This window comes from Microtus pennsylvanicus, chromosome X (assembly GCF_037038515.1).
Source record: "Microtus pennsylvanicus isolate mMicPen1 chromosome X, mMicPen1.hap1, whole genome shotgun sequence".
NCBI classification, from domain to species: Eukaryota; Metazoa; Chordata; class Mammalia; order Rodentia; family Cricetidae; genus Microtus; species Microtus pennsylvanicus.
This window is the reverse complement of record NC_134601.1, coordinates 32851686-32872046: the sequence shown is the minus strand read 5'-3', so window position 1 is coordinate 32872046 and position 20361 is coordinate 32851686. Positions and strand designations below refer to the sequence as shown.

General features: G+C 38.3%; 2 protein-coding genes across 4 annotated transcripts in view; both read right to left on the bottom strand.

Annotated features, from left to right (window-relative positions):
• Tbc1d8b (TBC1 domain family member 8B) overlaps nucleotides 1–12431 on the bottom strand; it is a 70343-nt gene extending 57912 nt beyond the window's left edge. Inside the window, exon 1 of one of the 2 annotated variants that reach the window (XM_075957630.1) lies at nucleotides 12130–12431. In XM_075957630.1, the coding sequence (XP_075813745.1) occupies nucleotides 12130–12259 (130 nt within the window). In that variant the 5' untranslated portion in view covers nucleotides 12260–12431. The remainder of the gene's footprint in view (nucleotides 1–12129) is intronic. The other variant, XM_075957631.1, reaches the window with a different exon arrangement.
• Nucleotides 12432–17691: 5260 nt separating this feature from the next.
• The window catches only part of Rnf128 (ring finger protein 128), a 103139-nt gene continuing 100469 nt past the window's right edge, over nucleotides 17692–20361 (bottom strand). The window contains exon 7 of one of the 2 annotated variants that reach the window (XM_075957659.1): nucleotides 17692–19512. In XM_075957659.1, the coding sequence (XP_075813774.1) occupies nucleotides 19379–19512 (134 nt within the window). In that variant the 3' untranslated portion in view covers nucleotides 17692–19378. The remainder of the gene's footprint in view (nucleotides 19513–20361) is intronic. The other variant, XM_075957660.1, reaches the window with a different exon arrangement.

Below are 20361 nucleotides of genomic sequence, written 5' to 3'. Positions count from 1 at the left end.
GTAATGGAAAGACTAATATTTATCAAAACAAGATGTGTTTAAGAAAATAATCTTTCAATAAAAACATGTGAGGCTCAATTGTCCAAATATCTTATTTCCAGTACTTAAGAAGTTCTTTAAGAAGGCTGTGTATTTATTAGACAAGAATCTAGTACCAAAGACTATGTGAGAATGAATTCTGGCTTTGTGACTTACTCCAATTTGAGCCTGTTAAAGTAGTTTCCATCTCTCCACCCTCATTTGTAAAATAAGGGTGACAATAAAGAATCCATTGTAAAGGGCACCATAAAGGTGAAAGGAGACACCACTTAGAACAGGGCCTCCCAACCTTCCTAACACTGGGACCCTTTAATATCCTCCCTCAAGTTGTTGTGACCTCCAACCAGAGCATTATTTTTGTTGCTACTTCACAACTAATTTTGTTAATGCTACCCCTGTGAAAAGGTCATTCAGCCTCCAACTGGTTCATAAGCCACAAGGTGAGAATTACCAGCTTAAAGCAATTTGCTTGGCACACAGTGGAACATTCAATATTAGCTTTTTTGTATTGTATAAGAACATCTTAAATATGTAAATTGAAGGTAAAATTTTCATTATTAAGAATGATTCAGTAAAATAATTTTCTTTTCAACAATTCCTAATTCCTCAATTTTGAATTCAAGGTTCTTGCTCAATTAGTTCCTTTGTAATTGTCTGACTTTATTCCCTACTACTTCCTGGAACAAAAATTTCTGTTTTCTTAAATAGCTAGCTAATTTTTCCCCATGGGTCTTTGCCGAACAATTATCTTTTTACTGAGAAATGTTAACAAAAGTCTTCTAGCTAAGTCCAGCTAATCCAAATTGCATATTTCCTTTAAGATCCACTTCCCCTATGAAATCATTAGTAGCGATGCCAAGCAATAATGTTTCCCCTGTTCTCTGAATACTTATAACACTTAAACTCTAGACTCCAGAACTGAGTATTTACTTAGTAGGTTGTTATTACAACTACTTTCTAAGTGTTTCATATATAATATGTGCCTCCTTCTCTGGAATATAAGGTCTCTGAGGGTAACTATGTTTCCTACCTCTGGGCTTGTTAACTACAAGCACAATAAGGCATAAGGTGTTACCTTATTATATTATGGAATAGTTCCAATATACACATCTACTTTTCTATTTTGAAAGCTTTGGTTGGCTGAAAGACAGTTTTGCTCTATTTCTTTTTAATTCAGCATGTGTAATTTCAGGAAAAATTAAAAACAATTATAAACCAGGCTTTTGGCTCTTCTTCTAGTTTGATCCACTTGTAAAGAGTTCAGATTTCCCATTAGGTTTCATTGAAAATATAAGTAAGCTGGCATATGTGGGAAAGGAAATCATTACAATCCTGAAGGGAAGCAAACTGGAGAATAGAAGATAGAAAGGGAAATTTGACTCAGCTGAAAAGATAGAAGTGTGGATATGGGACTAAAAATACAACAAAAGGGTCACAAATATAGCATAATGTCAGTAATATGATCAAGGATTTTGATAGTGGGAAAAATTCTCAACAAAGATTTCTGGGGGCTGGAAAGATGGCTCAGTAGTTAAGAGCACTTGGCTGTTCTTGCAGAGGACTAAGCACCCACATGATGGCTCACAACCATCTGTAGACATGCATGTGGTGCACAGACATCCATGCAGGAAAATCACTCATGTACATATAATAAATGAATCTAAACATTTGTTTGACATTTGTTTATGAGAGGAAGAGAGAGAGAGAGAGAGAGAGAGAGAGAGAGAGAGAGAGAGAGAGAGAGAGACAGAGAGAGAGACAGAGAGAGAGACAGAGAGAGACAGAGAGAGAGATAGTGCATGGAGCTGTGTATATAGGGACGAGAAGAGAATCTGGGAGGAGTTGTATGAGGAAAAGATATGGCCAAAATATACTGTACATAATTTTTTAAAAATAAATTTTAAAAGAAAATATATATGACCTGAAAACCAAATGTTCAGCCCTGAAGATATACATACAAATGACAATGGAAAGAAAGCAAGGAGAGGTACATGGGAGGGTATGGAAAGAAGAAAAGGGGAAATGATATAATCTGAAGAAAAAATATTTATATAAAAAGAAGTTAATAACAAAATCAAGCAGGATAAAGTTTTGCCTATTGGTATGCTTCAAATTAGGATAGCACCCTTTAGTGGACTTCAATCAAGCCTCTTTAAAATTGTATAATGGCAAGCTTTCCTAGTCCATATTCCAGGTATTTCAACCCTTCCATAAGAAAATGAAGCAGGATTTTTAAAACGAAGACTTCTGCAATGGCAGCATGTAGATTATACTTAGGTACAGTCAAAAGTTAGGGTGGGAGTTGGGGATTGAGCTGATTTGATTTGATAGCAGAGTGCTTGCCTAGCATGCATAAGACCCCAGGGTTTGATCTTCAGCACTGCAAAAGGAAAATCAAAGTAAGGTATGAATGGAAGATTTTTTTGAAGCACCAAGAATCATAAAATCTAGACAAATACTATTTAAGAGGAGGTACTGGATAAGAGCTGGTGGTAATGAGAGAGAGAGAGGAAATGATTATACTTCAACTAATGAGGAGGGAAATATCAGAGGATTTCAGCAGAAAAAGAAAGGTAATTAAACATCAAAGCAGAAGCCGTAAGAAGCTGGACATTTGCTCTAGGATCAAGGAAAGAGGAGCTAAACATATGCAGATAGTCTTCTCAGAGTAATGGGAGTGAAATTACGCAGGAAACGAAGAAAGGGAGAATGTTCTCAATTTGAAGGCAGGAGCCTAAAAAATATTTCCAAGACCAAAGAGTAAGTAGCAAAATATACAAGGAGATTGGCTGAAAAATCAATTCATATGTATACAAATATGCATATAATAAGTTGACGAAGGCTGGGCGGTGGTGGCACACGTCTTTAATCCCAGCACTCGGGAGGCAGAGGCAGGTGGATCTCTGGGAGTTCGAGGCCAGCCTGGTCTACAAGAGCTAGTTCCAGGACGGGAACCAAAGCTACAGAGAAACCCTGTCTCAAAAAACCAAAAATAAATAAATAAATAAATTGACGAAGTTGTCAGGATAAAAAAATTAAAACTTATGAAAGTATTTACTAAAAGTTAGATGTGGGGTGCACACTTGGAATCCCACCACTGAGGAAGAGCAGGAATTCAAAGCCAGTGTGGGCTATATGCCAAGTGTGAGGTCAGACTGGGCTGCCTGAGATCCTTTCTCAAAGGCGGAAAAGTATTCATTTACAACAGGGCATTTGCGCTGCCACTTTATTTGACACTTGTCTTCCAAGAGGTTCATTTTAAACAACATTTGGAAAGACAAAAAAAAAATAGTTGCAAGGAAAACTATTTATTTATTCATGAAATATTTAATAAAACTAGCTCAATTGTTATTTCTTTATTCACACATTATGAAATGTGTTAGAAGAACTGGCGAAAACTAAATGGGTAAAGTTTAGCAGAAAGAACAGTGGCAGTGTGGATATCTGAGAAGGAAGAGAGGACAGACAGGAGAGGCCACAAAATCATTTCCGAGTGACACAACAATCCTCTGATGGGCTGTGACACTAGGGACAAAGTGGTCAAAATCACTGACAAGAAAGGCTAACATGTTTTTTGGCAACAGAAATGTTGACGGCATTATGTCTTACATAATATAGAAGGAAACTGTTAGGATTGTCTAAGTGCATGAATTAGGTAGTTAATATGAAACTATGCAACAAGTAATTTGGAAGCTAGCACTAGAATACATTTCTAGTCACTTGGGGAACTCTTCAAGCTCGTTAAGCTCTAATCATCATCAGTCCCTGCAAGCCATACAGGAATTAATATGTGCCAATCCCTGAGTTCTAAAAGTACAAGAAAATAAGCAAACAACTTTGGGTGGCTTTTCCATATACACAGAGGTTCATCATGTGCCTGCCTGAACATTGAAGGCCCCGAATCAGCCTACTCATGGGAAACCTTTGTAACTACCACGAATTCACAATAGACTAGACACTGTCAGCGGCATGGCCGGATAAGAAATTTCAGAATATAAAGATACGCAAATCATCCTTCTAATGACTATAACTAACATAGCAATCAACATTACAGACCCTGGTAAAGACTCATGGGTTTTTGTAGCATCCTGAAAAAAGCAAGTTACACCCACATTCTTAAGGAAATAAGTTCATTAATTAATGTGAGTTATACTTTTATTAAATGTCACAGGAAAATTACCAAAAATGCCAAGTTACATGAGGGTTTTCAAAAGATACTATTTTTGTGAACAATAATTACTATCCACAAGCCAATCTTTTTAACTGGAAAAAGAACCACAGACTTTGGAAATGAAAAATATCCTGACTGGTCATATAATCTAACCTCTAGCACATTGACCTCCTATACAGTATCCCTGGACTTTACTTCTCCAAGGCTGCCTATTTCTAAAATACAAAAGGAATTGTATTTGCCAAGGTTACAGCCAGGGCCTGCTATTTGGGTTTATGATCTGTACATAGAGCTCTGTGTGTAGAATGACTCTGTGCTTTGTTTAATGGCCTGTTGTCAGTGTCTTAAACTCTTTCCATTTTGAAGGGCAATTTAGTTTTCACCAACTACATACCTATCCTGGATATAGTGGTTAAAAGTGTCACTCAAACATGACCACTAAGCCAGACATGGTCGCTTCTATAATCCCAACATTTGGAGTTGGAGGCAGGAAGGACAGTCACAGGTTCAAGGTTATCCTCAGCTACGCAGGAAGTTCAAGACCTTGGGTTACCTGAGACTTACCTCCAAAACAAATCAAAACAAACTCACCTCGATTCCAGATAAGGTCTGAACATACATAGACCATTATATTACAGATTCCATGAATATTTTATTGTGTTTTTCAGTATACAGAGCCTTGTGCAAGCTAGGTAAGCATTCTACCACTAAGCACCATCTCTGGTTAATTCTTTTAATGTAGTCTAAGATGACTAGTTGTTTTGGATACCACATCATTATTAAATTACGCTTGTGATAAAATATACACTGATCCTTTTTATAAATGTAAGCACTGACCTAGGTATTATTTGTACAGTAGAGAATATATATATATATATTAAAATGGTGTATATATGTTTACATTTACCCATTTTAAATAATTGGTTTTTTTGTTCAAAAATTAAATCTTTCTTTTTAATAACCTTTTAATTTTTGATATTATAATTCTATCATGTCTCCCTTTCCTTTCCTCCCTCTAACTACTTCCATGTACATCTCCTTGCTTTCTTTAAAATTCATGGCCTCTTTTTGATTGCTGTTGTTGTTGTCTATGTGTATAATGCACAAATACAACCTGTTTAGTCTGTATAAAATGCCATTTGTATACATGTTTTCGGGACTGACCATCTGGTATTGGCTAATCCATTGGTGTGCTCTTTCCTGGGAAAGACTGTTTCTCTCATTCTCAGAATTCTTTAATTACTAATAGTTCTTTGTGTAGGGCTGAGGCTTCGTGGTCTTTCCCCCATCTACTTTGGCATGTCTACAGTTATGTCCTTGTTCATTTCATGTAATTGGTAGTCTTCTCACTGAGACTTCCCAGGTGTAGCTTCCTACATTTCTAGGAGACACAAACTCCTTATCCCTAGTGCTTTTACAATCTTCTCATCCTCTTCTGCAATGATCCCTGACCTTAGGTGCAGCAGTTATGTTATAGGTATATCAGTTGGGACTGGGCTGCATACTCTGCAGTTTGATTGGTTATATAATCACTGCTTTAGAGCACTTCAAATTTTTCAGATCTTTCTGAATCTTGATTGTTTTTATCTCTCATGATAATGATTCTCAACTCAAACTACAAATTTGAGTCATTTAGAAGAGTTTTACAACTTAAGTTTTGAAAGCACTGAAGCCCAGGGATTATGATTTAATTGATCTTTTTATAAGGATATTATTATTCTGTTTTTTTACTGTATATTACAAAATTTTCAAACACTAAATAAAATATAGCAGAACTTCTATGTATCCATAATCTAGTTTCAATAATTATCAACTTTTATTTATTGTTCCCTCCAGAAATATTTTAAATTAAATCCAAGACATTAATTTCTCCACAAATATACCAATATCATTTAGTTGCTTTTAAATGTTCCTCAGTCAAATGTAACAGGATCCAGTGTTAAGAGCACAGAGCTCAGCTGGCAAGATGGCTCAGTGAGTTAATGTACTTGCTGCCCAACCTGACTATCTGAGTTTGATCCCTGAGACATAGATGTTGAAGGAGAGAACTGACTCTCAGTTGTTCTATTGTTCACACGCATGCACGCACTTGCGCGCGCGCACACACACACACACACACACCACAGTAAACAAATAAAATCTAAAAAGTACACAGACCAATAGCATTAATTGCCCCTTCCAATTTATAGGTGGCAAACTAGGAATTATAAAGGGTTGGATGTTAAAGAAAAGGCCATTGACATAGCTACAAGTTAAAGATCGTGCTTGTGATGGCTAATACTGGCTTTCAACTTGATACGCTTAGGAAGGAGGAACAGCTACTGAGGAACTGCCTCCATCAAATTAGCCTGCAGGAACATCTGGGGGGCATTTTCTTGATTGCTTATGATGTAGGAGCACTCAGCCCACTGTGGGAAGTGCCAACCCTAGGAAGGTTGGCCTGGGCTGCTATAAGAAAGGTAAAGGTCTGGGAGCAAGCCAGTAAGCAGTGTTTCTCCCTGGTTTCTGCTTCAAGCTCCTGCCTTGGGTTCTTGCCTTGGCCTGCCCAGATGATGGACTGTAAACTATAAGATGACATAAACCCTTCCTCCCCAAGTTGGTTTTGGTCAGAGTGTTTTATCACAGCAACAGAAAGCAAACTTTGATGTGTTCATTACCAATGTGCTAGCTTAGTAGACAAACACACAAACAAATGTTTATAAAGTAGATTGAGGGCACTGTTTAAGACATCACAACTCTAGCTGCAAAAGAATGATGTAAATGAACTTTCTAATTACAAATAAGATTCATCTCTAGTCTTTGTAAAATGCCTGGTTAGAAATTCTGTCCACAGTAATAACTGCTGTAACCTTACAGCTGATTTTTTAATTGTAAGCTGCCATGCTTACAAAGTCTGGCCAGTACACCTTTACTGAATTTTTTATAATGTCAACCTCATTCAAAGTTAATGAGAAAACTAATTAGTAAACTGGCAATGCACTTAGTAAAAACTATATTCCAATACAACAGAGGTGGTACATTTTCCTGACTCTACTATTGTGCTACCAGACCTAAGCCCTGCAAACAGAACTGTGAGAGCTTATTTTAGACTAACCCAATAGCCACATGGCATTTTGAACACTGCCAATTTTACACTAAGAGCTTCAGAAAGCGGTTAATAAAAATAATTTTTAGGTTGTGTCTTTCATCCTTGAACATGTTAAAAGACATATACTTGAAAACTAGAAGTTTTTACACGCATACACAGTTCTTTCTCAAACTGAAATCTTTACTTATTGAAGAATTTACAAAAAAATAATTACTAGGGCAAAAATAGTGGGGAGACAGGGAGAGAGACAGAGGGAGAGGAAGAGAGAGGGAGACAGGACTGAGACTGACTTCTTTGGTTTTTCAGGACCTAAACTAACATTTAATATGAAATGACTGTTACAGATTTCAAAACCCATTTGACTAACACTATAGTGATCTGAGATAGAGAAGACGTTATCTTCATTTCCAGATGAATATGCTAAGCCTTTATTTGTAAAAAAAAATTACATCTGTAAAGAAACCAAATACATATTAAAGGATCAAAGAAGGTAAAAGAAACAGGCTTAATAAAGTCAGTGCGGTCTTTGAATCTTCTAATGAAGATGGGTGCATTTGCACAATGTGAATGCTGGCAAAAATCCCGTAATGTAACATCCAGAGAGGAGGAATCTTTCCCACCGTGCTCACCTGCCTGCCTGGAACATCTTAATACCTCTAAAGACACACACACACCACCACCACCACCACGGCCGCCGCCGCCACCACCACACCACACCGTGTATGTGTGTGACATGTGTTTTATATCTATATATTTTTAATTTACTTATTTCTATTGTATTAGTGTTTTGCCTGTATGTATTCTGTGCACCACATACATGTCTGGTGTCTGTGGAGGTCAAAGGAGGATGTTGGATCTCCTGGAACTGGAGTTATAGTCAGTTATAAGCCACCATGTGGGTGCTGGGAATTGAACCTGGTCCTCTGGAGGAGCAGTCACTGCTCTTAACCATTGACCCATCTCTCTAACTCCCAGGAGATCTTTAAAGATAATTTTTACTTGATTTTACCAGGATCAGATGCTCCAAGGATTGGGGCATGGGCACAAAATGTGATTTTCCCTTCTTAGTGTTTGCCTTGTGGGATTTTCTTTTTAATAAGCCAATATGATAATTTTCCCTTAGCATGAGTTGTATATGTATGGGGAGCAGGATTTTCCTATCATAAAAATCACATGTTTACCCTTTGGGTACCAAACATTTTATCAGATGATTCCTTTGTGAGCATGAAATGCCACAGTATTTTGCTAATACATATGCAATATGAACATTTTCAGAGCTTGATTCTTGAGTTGAAGGTTTAAAAAAAAGAAAAACTTAGGGTTTCTGTGACATGATCATTAAATGGTTATAAATTCTGCTTATTATATATGTGTTTAGAGTAAATCATTCACAGTGATTTATAAAGTCTAAATATAAACTGAAGAACTTACTTCAAATATTCTAAAATAAAATGCTTACTTCAAATTTAACCATGTTCTAGTTTATACAGATGCTTTAATTTCAAAGGGACAGTGCCAAGATAAAAGAAGGGATAAGGAAAGAGAATATTTTAAAATCTTTTGTTTTAATGTATATTATCTAGTTTTGCTCTACATGGAATAAAAAAGGTCTGCTTATGGAAATTATGAATCTAATGTCTAAGAACCTGCTTACCACTAGTCAGGTATGAAAAATTAAAGAGGAAAATAGTGTCGGCAAACTACCTAAGACTTCCTGATTGGCAGGTCTTCCTAAGCCTCATTCAGTAGAGTACTTAACAGGATGCAGTCTTTGTAGTGCCTCTCATGCGCCAAGCAGAGAAAATTGCTGATTTGTGCTTAATAAGCCAAATATGCACAAATTATTTTAATTATATAAAGCAAGGTTCTAAATTTAGCTTCAATAGTGAAGTCTTTACCTTTATCAACCATGAGAGAATGTGAGGCAACTAGAGAAATCCAGAATAAAACATTCTTTAAATTAATGAAAAACAGCAACCACCACCACCACCACTTTAGATATAACAAAAATTTCCAAAAAAAATTCCATTCTGCTGTGACCAGGATAATTAAGGAGAACAAAGTTTGATAAATGGTTACTTATCTACCAGATGTCCACTAAGTCTCTAAAACATTTAGAAAAGGGATCTTGTGATTCTAATGTCAAAATTCTCTTGATAGAACCATCATTATGGAAGAAAGGTGAGTCCACGAGGCTTGGTGTGTCCGGGGTATGCCTATCATACCAGCAGGTGGGAGGTTGAGGAAGGACAAGAGTGAGTTTGAAGCTGGCCTGAGCTATATAATTAGACCTCTCCCCCAAAATGAAGCCAACTCACTTCCCCAAATCCATACTCAAGACATTATATTTACTGGGTGGTTACTGTCAGTTAGCATATACCAAAGAAAACAGAACTTTTTTTGGTCTTTTAAGAGAGGGTTTCTCTGTATGGCCCTAGTTGCCCTGGAACTCACTCTGTAGCCCAGGCTGGCCTCGAACTCCTAGAGATCCACTTGTCTCTGCCTCCTGTGTGCTGGGATTAAAAGCGTGTGCCACCACTGCCTGGCGAAAACAAATCTTAAAGTACAATAATGAACATTTCTTGGTGAGCATTATCATTTCTCCATTATATAAAACCTGGAAAGTAGTCGTATAAAGGGGTAGCACAGAACACAACACATAAAGGAAATAAGATGGACAAAGGCGAGTTTAGGCCAGTCTACACTCATGCTCTGATGAAAGCGCATGCAAACAAGCACAGCCCAGCAAATAGCTCTTTGCTCCTTTTGGAGTCCTTCTGTTTAATTTACATGACTTTGGGTATTTCAGGTATCTAGCAGAAACAAATGCGCCATAAGTCACTACATACATACACGATTGATAGAAATCTTTTACTTCTTCAGACAAATTTCCTTGCTTTCTAGCAAATGGGGAAGTAATATGAGGGGTAGATAGGATAGAGAGAAAAAATCCATTTATAATTGACCTGCCATAAGAAATTCTCATTTAAATGAAATTGCCATTTAAATGAAAACTTTTCTGTAAAATAAATTGTAATTTTGAAAGATAAAAATGTTAGATGCCGGGTTTATTAGGGCAAATTTTGTTTACATACTGCCTGGAGGCCATTAGAAGTTGGATAAGATGAATGTTACTTATAAAGTTATATATCTCATTGGACATATGAATTCTATCCACATTAGGGGAGGCTTGCCTTAACATAAATATATCTTTGTGACCATCATCCACCATTTTATACTCTTATCTCCATAAAGTTGGCACCAGTATTTTTTATATTTTTATTCTTTTTTTTAAAAAAAACATACTACCTTTTTTTCATTTTACATATACCAATCCCAGTTCCCACTCCCTCCCCTCCTCCCCTTTCCTCTACACACCCCCCCCCATCCACTCCTCAGAGGGGGTAAGGCACATTGCTTTGGGGAAGGTCCAAGACCTCCCCACTATATCTAGGCTGAGCAAGGTATCCCTGCAAAGAGAATAATTCCCCAGAAGCCAGTACAAGCAATGGGATAAATCCTGGTGCCACTGCCAGTGGCCCTGCAGTCTGTCCCAGCCATGCAATGGTATTTGTTTTTAACTGAAGAGGGAAATCAATGCCACTTAAACCAAGAATCTTCTTCATTCAAGCCTCAGTCATTTGGTTCTCATTATAATCTTCTAGTAAACTAGCTGATCTTTCTCCTCTACTTCCACCTTCCTCCCTTAATCAAGCACTTTAAAGGCTGAGAACAGAATTATAATTGCCAAACGTCAGAGTAGCATACAATATGCTTTAAGGTTGCATATATTAAAGAATTTGACAAATGTCATCCAACAGGTAAAAATTGAGAGGCTCAAAATGTAGGTTTTCAGATTTTTGTTTCTTTCCTCTACATCCATCACCTTCCCCAAATTAAGCCTGGTCGGGTTGACCACTTCAAGGTCCTAATACCAAGCCACGAATTAGCATGAAAACAGCTCTTGCCTCCCCAAAGACCAAAAGTTTGAAAGCTTCTGCCCAAGACTAAGGATCTCAAAATAGCCTTCTTTGGATTCTTCAGACATGGACCCGTTTTGAATTTTTAAAATTAAGAACTGTGGGAGGATGGGTTAGGAAGGAACTTCCTTCTGTTTAATTGGTTTGACTTACACATCTTTGAAAGAAGAGGCAGTGCCAAACTCACTGGAGAGAAACGTGTGCTTAACAGAAACAGAGGTACCAAGGACTGAAAATTGGAAGATATATATATACATATCAAAAGATGCAAAATTGGGAGAGGTGAGTAATTCTAAGGGTTCCTCCACTTCCCCAGCATCAAGCATCCCCACGCCCTGACCCAAATCTCACTTGAAGCCGCTCTCTCAGTGTGTGACTGGGGAATTTCATTCTCCTTAAGATTCCCACGTCCTCACAAAGCCACCCCGCCCCACCACCACCCCGCGTACTCACTCCCCAGGGTGGTGATTATTTGTGTATGTTTTGAAAAAAGTTAAGCTCACAATCGCGAACCCGCTCCCACAGCTGGTCTTAAGGGGACTAGTCAAGCTAGCCTACACTGGCCGCCAGCCCCCTCCCCCATGGGGAGCAACCTCCCCCCCAGGTACTGGATTCCTCCATAGCTGTCCCCATCCCCGGTCCGACCCAAAGAACAACTGTTAGTCCAGGGCAGTACAGTCAGGACTCTGTGGTAGCCGCAAAAAGGTGGTAGCGGGAGCAGAGTCCCCGGTCCGTTGCCGCGGGTTTAGGCGGGCGGCGACGAATAACTGTTTGCCTCGCCACCTTTTAAGTGACGGTGGGCACAGTCCTAACTCAGGTGTAGCCGGCCGCAACTGCTTGCCGCCACTTACCTGTAAGTCCCCCTCCGCCTTCTTCCCCGTAGCCTCGACGCCTTTGCAGGACAAAGTACTCATTGGATCTTTCCATCAGCCACAGCTTCAGCGCATTTTTCAACAGCACTTCCTCGGGCTTCAGCCACATCTTGAAGAACTTTGTGCCGCCTCAGGAGCGGCGACCTATTTGTCCTCCTTACCTCTCCCCTCCCAGCCTGTCTTCACCCCTCTACTTCTCCTCCCACCAAATCTGCCTTTGGCGGCGGCGCCTCGGGAGGTTTGCCACACTTCCCACCCCCCAACCCTGCCTTCTCTCCCACGTAGGCAGAGAGAGTGCCAACTCCCTCCCACGGAGCAACCGCCAGACTGGGAAATAGTCCCGCTTCGTCTCCTCTTGGGAGTTGTAGTTTTCTATCCGTTTTCCTGCACCCTTTCGATTTTAGCTAGAGACTACATTTCCCGCAATGCATTGGGGTAAGAGTTGGGTGGGTGGGGGACGCCTTCGAAGCGGTCCCGCCACCAGTTAAGTGAGTTTTTCCTGTAGTGTAAAGTTAAAGACGTTTTTGCTTCAAATAGGCTAACCCAGGGTATGATAGCAATGCTTCTAGTTGTTTTATAGTGAGAGGACTAATTAGTTGAAAACAAAGTTTCCGGCATTTTTGAGTAATGTCCCATCCAGGAAGCAATAGCCTGCAGCAACTTGCGTTTAATCAGCGCCAACTCGGTAGCAGGTGATTTCTCAGGTAACTCTCCCTGAAGTCTTTACAAGTAGATCCTCCACTGCGCTCGCTAATAAATGGAAAGCGCTAGAAAGTGAAGTGACTTATCCAAGGTCTCACAGTTGGTAATAAGATTCATTGTTCAAAATTCTTGCCTAAATTAAATTATTTTCGCTCAGAGAAACCCTGTCTCGAAAAAAAAACACAAAAATGGAAAATTAGAAAACTCCGAAACCACCTTGCAACTCTCCCTTACCCCATGCCGCCTCTGTTTATATACTGGTATAAACGATGGAAAATCTAACATTTTAGGTATTCAAACTACTTATGAGGGTATTTTCTTTTCTTACACTGTTTAAAGAAAAACAAAATTCCTTGTAGGGCAGCCTTCATTTCTTGGTATCTTGGCAATGTTGCACAGCTACTTGCATGCTAAAATGAAAGAGGTCTTCTGGGAGGAATTATTTGAGGGCTGTTTTTATTTGTCAAGCTAACTCAATCCCTAGAGCTAAAGAATAGACTGCGAGTAAAATAGGCTTACAGAAAAAATTCTGATAAAGGATCAAACAAGTTGACAAAGTATCCAAAATGAAGATATATGGCCATGTGGCTAAAACTATGGGGTGGGACACACTCAGACTAGGAGTCCTGCAACTACTGAACTGTTTGCCTTGAAGGAGTGTGTTCAGGTTAAATCTTCGGAGATGCTGGCTGTCACAGAAAGTTCTTGTGGATGACAAACAACAGCAAAACCCTCCAAACAACAAGGACCACAACAAAACCAGCCCCCCCCCCCCAAACAGGACAATCCAAAAGGCAATAGGTAGTGGAGCAGCTCTCTTCAGAGGAGGAGGCAACCCTCCTAGAGCCTGGACACGATGTGTTTCCTAGTGCAAAGTCATCCAAGCTTGAGGTGTATTAAGTACATCATTTTCTCACTTTCTTCACAGTGAAAGAGCAATAAATGCAGCAAATGTAGACACCTCTTGTCTTCCTTCATTTGCACAGTTCCGGCCCCCTTTTAATTTCCATTGTCAGTCAGTACCCTTATGGTTATAGTTATGGCAAGGAGCATCAGAATGGATGGCTCCTTTACCCTACTCTGAACCCAAGCAGGGCCAGTCAGACGCTCCGCTGTAAGATCAGGCCCTTTACATCTCAGAGCAGAGAATTTAGAACGCTTTTGGCTTTTGTAAACAAACATTTCGCTGATTATATAAACTAAACAGTTTTTAAGTTAAATTATGTATATCATGTAAAAAATTTTCTTGATCATCATCTACTTCAAGTCTTTGCAAATAAGTGTTTCTCTAAAAGCACATTAAGAACAGAACGGGGTTCTATTTGCTGTTCAGTTGTGTGTGTTACTGTAAATTACTTTAGGATTACAAATGATCTCAACTATCCCTGCTAGTATTGTCCTGGCACTTAATGTACAGTATGACATGTTTTAAAATAACCCTATGCTTTTTCTTGTTTATAAGTGCAGTTTCGGAGAAATTGTTACTTTCCTGAGTCCTCACATCTAAACAAATGGCAGAGTTGGGATCTGAGCCTGTATTTATGACTATAGACCAAAACACTATATTGTCTCTGAGTATGGTCCGTAGATACAAAAGCAATGTATCCAAATGCTAAACTCACTTCTCCTAATCCCCCCAGTCTAATACTCTCATAGTTTGAAACACTACTGTTTACCAAGATGTTAAGCTGAAAACTTTGGAATAAGCTTGGGTTTCTTATATTTTTGGTTGTGAGCCTAGCCTTTAACGGCTGAGCCATCTCTCCAGCCCAAGCTTAGGTTTCTTTCTCTCCCTTTCTTCCCACCTCCATTTGCATCTCTCTGTGTGTTTCTCTGCACAATATTTTTAAAAATCTATATTGTTCTTCTGTGGTTTAGAGTGACTCCACATCGTGTTATTGCTATACAACTTTAAAAGCATCCCAATTCATTTGTTTGCTTTCATTTTTATTTTCTGAGCGATATATTAACCCACCTAATAGCACAGCATGAGGGTGTATTATCCAGAGGTCAGTCTTCTGGGTGACTGGCTCATCTAAATAGTGGCCTCAAATACTTATGAGAAAATGTATGAGGGAAGAAACGCCCAAAACCAGTTCCAGCAACGGTGCTAGGGAAAGGCTTCCGCTGTCACTTAGTTTCTGGGCTAATCTGAAGTGACATGAGCTATGTTTATAGAGTTTTAGTCTATAGCAGATTTGGGCGCAATAAGATTCAAAGTGTGAATATTTGTCTTAGGGGACAGTCATTTAAAGTGTTGTTTCTCCAAGTGTGGATCCCAGACCAGTGTCATCTGGTCACCTGGGAGCTAGAAACTCAGACCTTCCCGCCTTACACTTGGCCTGCATAGCTAGAATGTATATTTGACCAAGGTTCCCTGGAAGCTTGTGGGACAATAAAGCTGTGGATGCATTGATTTAAGGTGAATGGTTATTTGAAAATCAAACTACTCCAATCTGGTGCCCACTAATCATGCTTGACGTAAGCCCCACGTAGGCATCATTCATTAACCATGTGAGCCCTTTCAACATAAGGTGGCAATATTGCTCCTTTAAAAAAAGGTTCTGTTAGTACCTGCTCATTAAGGTTTTCTGGGACAATGGTTCAAAACTGGGATAGCAGTTGGAGTTACAGCTAAAAAGGGAACTTGCTGTTAATCAGCCATAAACACTTCTATGCTTTTAAACACCAAGAACTATACCCATGAGTGCTTCCCACTTATGAAACTTCTTGCATATTAAAAAAATGTGAGGACTAGAGAGATTGCTCAGTGATAAGTGCTTACTGTGTTAATGAAGAGGACCTGAATAAAAAGCCTAGAGCATCTATCCACTCGTCAGGGACAGAGACAGGGTGACTGCCACCCTAGCTCTGGGTTGAATGGCAGACCTGTGTCAAGGGACTAAACCAAAGAGTGATAGGGCAGGGCACCTGATGTCTTCCTCTAGCTTTTGTGCATTCCTTTATGCACATACAATGCACACACATACACGCACATGAACATGCACACACCATGGCACATAACACTGAAAATTGAGGACTACTGGTTAGTACTTCTCAAACTTTTTTTACTGAAGTAGCTTTGTTGGTAGAGGCTATCTCTGCAGGTCAAAGTGACCACCACAATCATTAATTTCTTTTATTCTCATGTAGTGTATTAATTGTTAGTTGTTGTGCTTATACTATAAAAATTAACTCCAAAGAAAAGCAGTACGCAAAAATATAACTAGACATTTTACAGTCTGGGTTGGTAATTCTTTAGCGAAATATTTTACAAATAAACAAGGATGAATGTATGAAGGAGATAAGGAATGTTCCTACCTTTCCAGTTGTCTCTATAAATGTTTTTAGTATTTCTGATTGGGTGTGGGGTAAATGTATATTCCTAACATGGAACAACTCAAATTCCAGTAAACTCATACTCAGACTCCCCTATTTCTTATGTTTGCAGCTCATTGTGCAAATATTATCTACAGTTAAAAGAATTAGCCTATGTTGTGATATCATGTGAATGCATAGTATAAAGTCCGATGTTTAAGCTAAATTATATCAAATGGTAGTATCAAGAAGTCGTAGGATTCCTCTCTTTGAGGAATTCCTCCTGGCGTTACATATAGAGAATGATTTATATGTGAATTACATGGTAGTTCTATCCATAATGACTAAAATGGTGCAACACCCCAAGGATTCAATAACTTATAAGTGGACAAACAAATGTCAGATTCTCATATGATGGCATATACTCAACAATGGAAAGGTATGAATTATTGTATGTATACATTATAATATGGGTGAAGCTTGAACATATTATTCTAAGGGGAATCCAGCAGCAAAGCCTTTATTGTACAATTCTGTTTGTATGCTGTCTAAAATAGGTAAATCTATAGAGACAGAAAGCAGACTGGTGAAATGCGTAAGCTGGAAATAGGAACAGGAATTTATTCTTGGCATGAGGGTATGCTCTGGGATAACGCAATAAGGATCTGAGTTCAAATCCCAGTACCTATGTTAGCAAGCTGTTCATCCATTCCCCCAAATCATGAAGCACCAGCTCTGGGTGGTCTAACAACCTTTTCTGGCCACTACACTGTGCCATGCCTCGCCATACATATGTAAACCCTCACACAGACATGCTGTGGAACAACCCTTTACACTGTAAATATGTATTGCTCTCATTAACAAAAAGCTGATTGGCTGATGGCTAGGCAGGATTTTTCAGGGCAGAGAGAATGCTGGGAAGAAGGAGGGCAGAGTTAGAGGGGTGCAGCCAGCTAGAAAGGAAGGAGGACACGCAAGAGAGGTAAAAGCCACAAGCCGCGGGGCAGCACATAGATGAATAGAAATGGGTTCATTTAAACTGTAAGAGCTAGTCTGGGCTATCGGTCAAGCATGTATAATTATCTGTGTGGTTATTTGGGAGTCAGAAAAACTCCGCCTACACAGATACATACAAAAATAATCTTTCTAAGTTAAAAATATCTTTTTCACTGAAGCAGCATGTACAGGGCCTGCACAGGTCTGCACCAGGTCCTCTGAATATGTACTGTAGCTTTCAGTTTAGTACTTTTGTGAGACTCCTAAATGTCTGAACGAGTGGGTCTCTGCTTCTTGTGTCTGCTCTTGGGGCTCTCTTCTTTTTCTGTTGGCTTGTCTTATCCAACTTTGATATGGGTTGTTTTAATCCTGAGATGGAACAAATCAAAATGATCCCCACAAAACTTAAACCCTTTAAAACTATAGAGAATACTCATATTGCAGGCATGTTGTCACATAAAATGTGTACACTGATTTTGATAACCATGGTCCTGAAGTGATCCAAGTATCTGTGGATTCTTAAAATGCTTTACAAAAGATAAGATATATTCTGATTCATTAACAACATCCTATCAGTCATACAGTCTAAAGAAAAAAATGAAAGAAAGCTTTAAAATACTGAAATAATCCTCATGTCATAAATGGCACAAATACAGGTTAACATCAAGATATTTTAACCTTGTATTTTATTACTGATAAGCTTTATTATTTACTTTGTTGACATCTAAAACTACTTCACAGTTTGTTCAGAGCATAATGGCATCTCTTCCCTTTTTGCATGAGGTCACACGTAAAGATCACACTAGAGATTTAGTCTGTACTGATCAAATATATCAATGACCGTTTACATCCAACAATTCTTTCCTCTCAAAACTAAGTGTATTATACACAAAAGTGAGTATATGACAGCTAAAGGGAACATCAGATGCACTCTTTCATGGGAGTATTTTATTTACATTTCATATTTAAAGAGAATCAGTACAAATCGAAGCATATTTACAGCATTTTCAAATCAGTGTACAAGAATGCAATGGTTTCATCCATCATATAGTCAGCAAACAAAAATACATGTCTGTTCTATCTCTGTCTAAATTCTGCTGGAATCTGAACTCACTGGGAACAAAACTAATGGACAAGCCACACGAAATAGAAATAAAGTGAATTTTTAAATAGCTCTATTTAACTTTGGTGGTTGAAGCTTCAAACTTTATATTAAGGCACCTGGAAATCCCCCCTTCCCTTGATTCTTTTTCAAACACCAACAAAATGCATTCACAAAATTATAGATATATGGACAGGATTTAAATTTAATATAATTAGAGCCTGTTAGGTCAAATGTAAACTTAATTTTCAATGTCAACAGTGTTTGGAAAATACTTTCTACAGACAAATCTTACAGAACATTTTCTGTAGATTAATTCTGCAGAGTAGCCTGTTACCAATTTTCTGTGATTTATTCTACTATTACTATTTTCACATCTTAGAGTAGTTTCTATTCTGTGCTTTTGAATATTTCAAGTTTGAGAAATAGTTTACAATAGTTTTGTAAGAAACTTTTTTGTGTCTATAATCTTGTGTGGTGTCACTGATATACCGATCAACCAATTCAGTTCATATTTTCTGACAAACTATGCTCACACTCACATGAAATACACACACAGCTTAATTAAAAAAGAAAAGGTTAAAATGAGCATTTTGCTTTAATCTTGTTCTATCAACGTAATGTATTTTAAATCGACATTTCATGAAGCACTAGCCTAAGTTTGCAATGCTTTTTACAATTCCAGATCAATACAAACACCCGGAGACAAACCCTGACACAAATAGCCCAAGCGAAAGTAGTAGCAGTGTTTCATTGTGATACTATTACAAAATAAAAGCGATTACAGCTACTCCACATATTGAAAGCAACATATTTTTATAAGAAAGTTGTTATACATGAAAAACCCGACTACTTGTAGACAGTTCTGAATGTTTAAAAATGTTGTTATCACTATCATCAAGAGGAAACTTGACTATGAAAAACATCATAATGAGTTTGTGGAAAAATTGCTAGGTTAAATATGCTAAGCCACTTAACTATAGTATAATATTAGTCACCTCAGCACTTTCACTTTTCTTTATTACGTTTACCCAGTTCATTAATAGTAAACTAGGTCCTGATTGGCAGTCCCGTTATTACTAACGGTTCAAGTTTCTATTGACACAGATTTTATGATATAATTTCGCGAACAGCAGTCTCTTGATTGGGGCTTTCATCTTCTTCAAAGGTTGGGTTGTCAACGTGAGGAACAATATCCACAGTCACAGCACTTGCTTCATGGTTTACCAGCTGTAGATTTTCATCTGAAAACAGAAGGGGAAAATGTAGGATGATTCCATTCGTCTCTCCTTTCAAGACAGAATTCTGCATCAAATCTAAGAGGGCTTCCTCATTCAAGGTCATTATACTCTGATGATTATACCGCTTTCTGTTCCTTAATACCATGTGGCCTTTTCCATATCCAGTGTGGGGTGCCTGCCTATATTCATAGCATTCAGGGCAGTGAGGAACAAGCATTCTTGTGCTTTCAAGGCTAGACTGAACTACACGGTAAACTTCAGGCTGACCTAGGCTACAGCCTGAAATCCTATCTCCAAAAAACAAAAAAAAACATAATTTATATTGTTTCACATAAGGCAACTATGGCCCTATTGATTTATGGTTCCTATATTTGATTCATGTACATGTGTTTACTTTTACCTGGATTATAGTCTCATTAACGACAAAAGTTACATATTTTACTTTTTTTTCTTTCTTAAATATAACAGTTCTTAAACCTGGCTGCACATTACTACCACTTGTGCTATTTAACCTAACTGTATAGTAAATACAATATATAATCATCCTTAAAGAAGAAAGGTGGGGATGAAAAAACATCTAAATAACTTCATGCCAGATGGCTAAAGAAAAAGAAATGGGTTGTATAGTCGTTGCTGAAAGTATTCTATCTTTATTCTAGAATTGAAAGGTTAAGTAAACATTTCTTGGATAAGGAAAGCCTTCTCCTTCCACCATCACTAATAGGAATTCCAAGTAAGGCCAGTAGGATGGTCTAGAATGAGCCCTGGCTGTGGAGCTACAATCACACACATCCAGCAGCAAAAACTCAGTGTCTTCCAGATCAGAGGAAAAGGAACAGAGAAAGGAAGAGA